At 39.6% G+C, this 8,015-nt stretch overlaps 1 protein-coding gene across 1 annotated transcript; it reads right to left on the reverse strand.

Moving 5' to 3' along the window:
- Positions 1–1,295: 1,295 nt before the first annotated feature.
- Positions 1,296–7,912, reverse strand: LOC106533127 (GREB1 like retinoic acid receptor coactivator; the record flags this gene model as incomplete). Its single annotated transcript, XM_014029367.1, is given in 7 exon segments — positions 1,296–3,746; positions 3,836–3,974; positions 5,287–5,487; positions 5,591–5,732; positions 5,808–6,035; positions 6,261–6,423; positions 7,708–7,912. Coding segments are annotated over 7 exon segments (1,242 nt in total), but the record flags the coding sequence as incomplete, so codon positions are not given.
- Between the last annotated feature and the right edge of the window lie 103 nt (positions 7,913–8,015).

The raw sequence follows: 8,015 nt of genomic DNA on the forward strand, positions 1-8,015 counted from the left end.
AGTTAGTTACTTTACAAACTATAGACAGTACACAAAAAATGAAATTAACACTAGCAATGATACTTCTAATAATAATAAAAAATATCATATAAACAATTGTACAAGAATAAAAAAAGATGTGTTTTGTTTTAGAGACAGTAGACAATCAGAACCTGACATTAGGAATCATAATTTGCCTATTTTCAGTGCAAAATAATCTCAATAGACTATTAAATATTAACTTTAAGTAGTTGAATTAAACAGAATTTGACGGTGTTGTCTAAACTATTGAATAAAAGTATCAAGGAATATTAAGTAAAGCAGCTTCCTGTGAAGATGCTAAAAACTACACATTTTACACATTCGTCTGTTCAGATGAAGAAATTATTGGGGTTCACGTTTTATACTGATTTAGTTACACTACACATAGTATAATTTGTTTAATGATAGAATTGTAATGACTGTTAAATGTGACTTTTGATTAACTTGATTTTATTCAGTTACATGCCTGGTAACAAATACAACATATATTTGTACTTTTAAGATCATTAGGATAGGTTTTTAATTGTTTGAGGGCAGGGCTCTGACAGAATGACAGGGCCTCCCTTCACTGATGACGTAATCAATATAGGCGGAGTTATGCCCTGAAGCTATTGATAAAACTCATTGTTTTTCCGGACTTCAGTCAGATTTCCTGGAACAATAAACCAGACATCAGCCAGAGCGCTCTTGGTTTTGTATGGCTGTTCTTTAACACTCTCTCAATGCATTTGCACATTCYCTGTMTGGTTTCGCACACATCCTGGTAACGAACACGATTAACGTAAATTTCTTTCACAGACATTGGGATTCTCACTTTTCACGCACTTTAAGCACTTTGGGACTCCCAAACATCTTTTTAGATCCAACTCGGCCAGGGATCCTTTGCACAATSGGTTTCAGAATTGCTCCAAAGAGCAACTCTTGAGGCGCTTGAATCAGAGCGTCACACCCGTTGTCTGCTTCTCTCAGTGCTGACAAGAGCAGACTGAAAATAGTCTTGTCATAATGCACTGAAGTCGTGGGCAGGTGGAAGGTGTGCTCACAGGAGCTGAAATAGTGCTGAAATAGTGCCTCCCAGTACCGTCAGAAGATCCCAGCATTCATTTTAGAAGACATTTCTCCTCCAGACAGTACGTGGGGTCATCGAGGATAAACGTGTTGAGAGAACGACAGAAGTGAAGTTCGCAAAATCTGCCACTTTTCCTGTTTGCCATTACAGGAAAAGTGGAAAAGGATTACCACGTGTAGTGAAAAGAGAAGCAACGCGATAAAAATGATTTAGAACTCAATTTTAATACATTCATAAAATTTCAACAACAGCTGGACTCCACTTTTATATTATTCACAGCCAGCAACAATGGTAAACATGAGGTAGATAAAACAGGCACCAAGGCAACCACTGAGCTGCACAAACACGTCGAACACATTTCAGTGAAGATTGTGAGAGCAAGTTGCATATTAAGTCTTACATTTTCAGAAAGAAAAAAAAAACATACTTTATGAACCAACAGAGAATGACACTGATTTTATATTTGGCCTAATTCTGAGGGAGCAGTTATTATCTTAACCAGCTAGTAACTTGAATAGTGCAAGTTCACATTTCCTCCCCCCCTCTAAATGACATTCAATAAATGTGATAAATCATCTGTTTGGTATCTCTGTGCAAAGCCTTTGTCAGTGTTTCTGAAGAGGGAGTTCCTCTAATATCACACTTCGCAATGATTATTTCTTTAAATTGTCAAATAAATAAAAATCCCTCCTGGACCTGATTTATCATTTCGAACAGAATCCCACCTGGAGAACATAAAGGGATGTCGATGTGTTTAAAAAGATATCTCGGTAGATTTCTTCTTGCCYTTGCAACATAAAATGGAGAACTGACAAAAGTTAAACACGATTAAAAAAACAACATCCTTTAACCATGATTTATTGGGGGATGATAAAATATATTAGTAATGTAAACAAACTTTTATCAGTACAGCAGTCCACTATCTCAATAATTTCCACTCTGTTCTGAAAAAAAAAAAAATACAACTCACTCCCTCAGAGTCATTTTTTTCATTCTCATTGGTCAGAAACAAGTTTTTTTTTGTGTATGTTTAACATCAGTTAAGGCATATTCTTTAGACAACCCTGTGGAGAAACACACAAAAATACTTTCAAGTATGTAGTCTGGCAAGCTGCTTTTTGACAGAGTGTCAACTTTCAGTCTGAGGAGGGAGAGGAGGGCGGCAGTATAAGGTACACTGAGAGAAGGGCAGCTGAGAYAGTCGAAGTACAATCTGCCTCAGAACGTTAAAACAGGAGCTGAGGTCCTAGGCACAGGCAGAGAGCGAGATAAGTGGCAGTGAGGGAGCTTGATTGTGACATTTTATCTGCTGAGGTCAGCAGATGTCTAAATGCAAAAGAAAGAAACCAACAAACATTTAAATGGGAGTCTGAGTTGCTCTGATTGGCGTTAAAGGAATAGTTCAGATCATTTAAAGGGAGATTCTGTGGAAAGCTCTTTGAATGAGCTCAGATTGGAACAAYATTTATCCCTCTGACCATATCAAGCTAACAGGTCAAAACTACATTCCATTTTACTGCTCAAAGAGCTATCTGCACCAGGTAAGATATTGACACATTTCCACAGAAAACCCATTTCAGAATATCCAAATTGTCCCTTTAAACAAGTTTTTGAAAATAGCATCTGTCTAAGCAATGATTTTTAATAACAACCAGACTTTATATATTTATATCCAAGCCATAATACTACATAAAAGCCTTACATTCTTTAAAAGTCACAACATTTCAGTTGTGAAGATTCAGTCATTTGGAAACTAAAAGCACCCTGGCGCACTTCCTCATCAGAGAGATTATCGATGCCACAAATGTTTTAGAGGCCCAATAGAAAATGTTAAATGTGCTCGATTAAATAGTTGCTTCCTTACTGAGAAGAATGCCATAGTTTTATTAGGGGGGAATCAAATCTAAACGAAGCTTCCTGTTCATGCRTTTGGGCTGCAGAGTTATTGAGCTTCATGGAGTTTCAGAGGCAGAGTTGGAAAGCGAAGGCAGAAGGTGCAGCTGAGTCTTTGGTGCCATCAGAAGTTAGTGCCAAACATAAACAAAAACATAACGCCTTTAAGCTACACATCCCTTCTATCCTTTTTTTTTTAATGTTGAAACCCTGAGAAAAACGTGTGTCCAGTTTTGGATGCACTGGATTTAAAGTTGGTGGACACACACACACAAGCCTCCAGTAGTCCTGTTAGCAATCGGAGGGCACTTGTTTTTGACAACATGATGAATAAAGTTCATATTCAGCTGTGCGTCCCCCCCCCACGCAGAAGTCTTTTTTTGTTGTTGTTGCCTTTCTTTTTTGTTGTTGTTGTTGCCTTTTCTTTTTATTGGTAGAAAAAAAGCTCTATTGGATACAAGTCAAGTGGCAAATGAGTTGAAAGAACTAACTCTGAGTCAGGCTTTATTGCAGCCGTGAGGATCCAGGAACAGCCACGTCCACCAGCCTCGGAGGGATTTGTTGTTCGGAATCAGACCYAAACCCCAACCTGACCTGGTTCAAACGTGTCGGCCGGTCAAAAAGTAGAGGGGCCGATCCTCGCTGCAGTTGGCCGTCTGAAACTCGTCCCGAAGTCGGAACTGCCACTCGTCCTCCAGCTCCAGCCGGACGATGGTCTGACGCAGGGAGCTGCGGTCCTGACAGATCACGCAGAGGGTGGCGCCTGTGCAGGGGCAGAATCAGTCAAAATTTAAGACCAATTAAGCAATACTTGGCATTACATAATAAATTGCAAATAAACACAGGTGTCACCTTTCAGAAAGCGGAACCTCTTGAGGAGTCCGGAGACAACGAAGGAGTCACAGAGGTACAGCAGCAGACCACTGAACACCAAACCCTGGTGGCTGAGGTTGGTGGAGTGTGGACGAGAGTTGATGTAGCACACAGAAATCTGGGACAAAAGAGACGCTTTAGCAAGCTAATAAAAACATGAAGTGGTTATTTTTTTTATATTTTTTAATAATTTGTATGTTTGGATAACTTTGTACAAGTTTTGATTTTGAAACGGAAGTAAAGTGTTCAACTTAACTAAAGAATCTGGTGAAGTTTTTTTTGCATGGTGACACACATGAGGAGACACCTCAGTGTCCAGTTATCACTGTAAAAAATGTCCACCTAAACAAGTTTTAAAATCTTATATCCAGCCAAAAAGTCTTTTCGATCTTGTTTTGAGACTGATTTACTAAACAAGAACTGATTGTGTAAGTATAAAAATCTTGTTTTAAAGGCACAGTGTGTAGGATTTTGTCAATTCTTTTAGCCGAAATTGAGATAATCACTAATGACAACAATAAAAAACATTTCTAATCATTGCAGACAAAGACCTTGTTTTATTATTTTTACCTTATAAAAAGCTGTTTATATCTCCATGGTCGCGGGTCGCCCTACAGGCAGCCGCCATCTTGCACCGCCATCTTGTCTACGAAGGCCCATGAAGGACAAACTGCGGTGGCGGCGTCAAAAACGGTTTTAGTTGTAATACTATAAATGTAATATTTGTTGTCTGTCATTGTAGCTGGGACAATTTTACTTATTAAAGCTCATAATCTTACCACTTGAAACATCACTAGCCCTGAAGCTGCTGGTAGACATCGTGATTGGAATTATCAAAGTTTTCTGACACCTGAGAGACACCGTAGCAAGTCCTTTGTGTTTGGAAGGGGGGTGGGGGTGGGGGGAGGACCAGGGAGGATGATTCAACCACTCAACCACTAGATGTCGCTGAAAACAACAAATCCTACACACTGTGCCTTTAAGAATATGTAATATTATTTGTCTTGTTAGCCTGAAAATTTGACTCAAATTAAGTCAAAAATTTCTGCCAATGGCGTAAGAAAATTTTACTTAGTAATATTCTTGGAATTAGAAAAAATTGAGTCAAATCAAGTATGTCAAGAATCTTACCAATGAAAATTTTCTTACTCATTGGCAGAAATACTTGACTTAATTTGAGTCAAAATTTCAGGCTAACAGGACAAACAATCTTACACAATCTGAAAACAAGACTATTATTCTTACACAATCAGTTCTTGTTTAGTAAATGAGTCTCAAAACAAGATCAAAAAGACTTTTTGGCTGGATATAAGATTTTAAAACTTGGTAAGATGGAGTGGCTTCAGTCAATAGAAATCTACAGTAAGTGCAGTGGTGATGTATTCCTTTTTTAAGCTTAGTTCAATGAGCTCAGCGCTCAGAGATCTTACCTCTGGGCTGAGGTTGAGGTAGCTGTCGATGGACAGAACTGGGTTGCTTCTGTTCTGAACGGCCTTCGGAAACAGTCTGTGGCTGCAGCTCTGCAGGAAACTCTCCAACAGAAACTGGGCTGGAGCGTCGAGGAGGGTCTGCTCACTGTCCGGGGCGCAAACGTACTGCGTTGGGCTGATTGGAGCCTTATTTTCTATTTCCTGAAGAGCCAAGGAAGCAGGGTTAGATTAATGTTCATCACTCAAGGAAACCAGCAAACTTTTTTTAGTCTACATGTATGTGAAGTGAGAATATGACACTCACCACAAATTTAGGTTTGACCACAAAGTCTTTGTTTCCTCCAACTGAAATGTGTTTCTTCATGAGGCAGAAGTTGTTGAAGCGACACAGAAGCAGCCCACTGCTGTTAACCCTCAGGTTAAAGTCCACCTCCTCACAGCCATACCTAACACAACACAGCAACTAATAAAGACCACTGCACTCCTAACGTACCGGCTGACAGTGCCTTCTATGCACCTACCGGTTGAGATCATACTGAACGTTCTGGGTCAGGTCCACGTTAAGCAGGACAAAGTCGTGGAGGTGGCATCGGCTGAAGGGGTGTCCGGGGGACCGGCGAGCCAGGCCGCTGCACCACTTGCGGATGCCGCACATCGCGTACAGGGAGATCTTGGGCGTGTTCTCCATGTGCTGCAGCACCGTTTTCAGGGACACGTTGGAGAGCGTTGAGCTTCCGTCTGGTGTCTCACTAAAAACATGGCGTAAACAGAGAAAGCGGTTTAGGAAGCACGACTGAAACCTAAAATTTTAATGTTTAAAATCCARGTTTATGCAGAAAAAACATTTTGTGAAAGATGAAGACTTTTGCCTTTTTGTCCAAACTCCATGACTGATGTCACAGCAGATAACTATCCCCTTAATGGTCTTTATCTCTACTATTTTGGAAACAGGGTCACACCAGCTCGCTCCGTACCTCCCGTCTGCAGCCTGGTGGGTGTTCCACAGCACGCAAGAGTCGTCCATCATGACAATAAACGGCCATACATCTTGTCTCTTGATACCTTGCTCCTCCAGTCGGTTCCTCTCCAGCTCCAGGTTGTGGTATGACAGCTCTTTGATCATGAAGCGAGCAGCTCCTTAAACAGAGAATTTGCCTTTTTTCTCTCTCTTAAAAGCACAATGTCTTTTAAATCACAGCAAACTGTTAAAAGAGGCACTTTTAGATGTAAATATATACCATACACATGTAAAATGCTAATTCATGCTCTATATGAGGCTGCACATAAATTATGTTAATGCGGTACCTTTTTTCCCCCCCCTGAACCATAATATTGGCAGAAAGCCACATCAAGATCAAGGTTCAAGGTAAGGGCTGCTGTCATTTGTCTAAGTGCAGCTGAGCTTTAAGACCTACTTCAGACAGACCACACACCTGATTGGCTGCCTTTCAAATCACCCTATTTTMACACTGATGTTTTCACCCCTGATGGCTCTCTCACGTTGGCTACAGGAAGCATTTTACCTTTCACCTTCAACAAACAAATAGCAAGTTGTAAATAATGAGCCCGTTGTCTCAGTAGCTGCTATCACCTGCAGACTGATAAGCTGGAAACACAAGCAACAGAAAGCCTGGGTGCTCATACTGTTTTGTGTTCTATTAATTTATTAGATTAGTTCAATTTATTTATTTTATTTATTTGAATAGTGTCAAGTATTAATAATAACATCCACTAAAACATTTACAGCCTAGGCTCATTTCCCTAAATGGGCTTTTAGCAACGGAAGAATGAACCAGTTAAAAATTAATAAAACATTATAGTATTGAGACAATGTATAAAACAAACTAAAAAAACAAAATTCAATTATCATTAAAAAGGTGGCAAGATTACACAACTGGTAGTTTTGATCTCAACATCTATTTTGTTTCATATCTCTGCACAAATATTGCTTATTTGCTTAATAAGTAATTGTGTATTTATAATTAATTTATATTTTTATATTAATTTATCTTTTTATTTTAACTAAAGACGAATGCGTTAATAAAATATCTATAACAGGGCAATTCAACTGGTGGCCCGCGGGCCACATCCGGCTTGCGGGTGACGACCTTCCGACCCAGTAATGAGCGAGTTTTTGAATTTTGATTTTTTTTTAACTTCATTTAATATGAAATACACATTTCAAAGCATTTGTGAATTTACAATTTATGTTTCAGTGCAATAAAATAGACAAATTGAGAAGGTAAAAGATGATAATACTTGTTTTGTTACATGCTACAGTGTTTCACATACCATTAACGCCCAGCGCCCCCCGGAGCAATTTCGTTGAATAGCCCTTGATCTATRTTTATTTATATTTATGTGAGAAGCCTCGCCCTGTGGTTCTTGGCCGTACGAATGAACTGTGATTTTACTGCTCACCAACTCCMGCATTGTTGAACATGGCGGGCAGGACGAGCAGGATGTGGTTGGGCCAGTACTTCCTGTAGTGGGGCATCTCCAATTGTTTGACCACCAGGATGTGCAGATGAGAGGCGCCCTCCATGGCGTGGTAAAGGTTAAGCAGGCCGTGCTCCTGGCGTCCGGTTGTTGGGGTGAAAATCGGACTCTTCAAAGAATCTGGGTCCTGTACAGGAAACGAAACAACAACAGTTAAATACACACTTTTAACTGCATATATACAAAAATCGTTGTAATAATTTAGTTTTAGTTTAATTCATTTATTAATT

Source organism: Austrofundulus limnaeus, unplaced genomic scaffold (genome assembly GCF_001266775.1).
Source record: "Austrofundulus limnaeus strain Quisiro unplaced genomic scaffold, Austrofundulus_limnaeus-1.0 Scaffold6, whole genome shotgun sequence".
Taxonomy (NCBI): domain Eukaryota; kingdom Metazoa; phylum Chordata; class Actinopteri; order Cyprinodontiformes; family Rivulidae; genus Austrofundulus; species Austrofundulus limnaeus.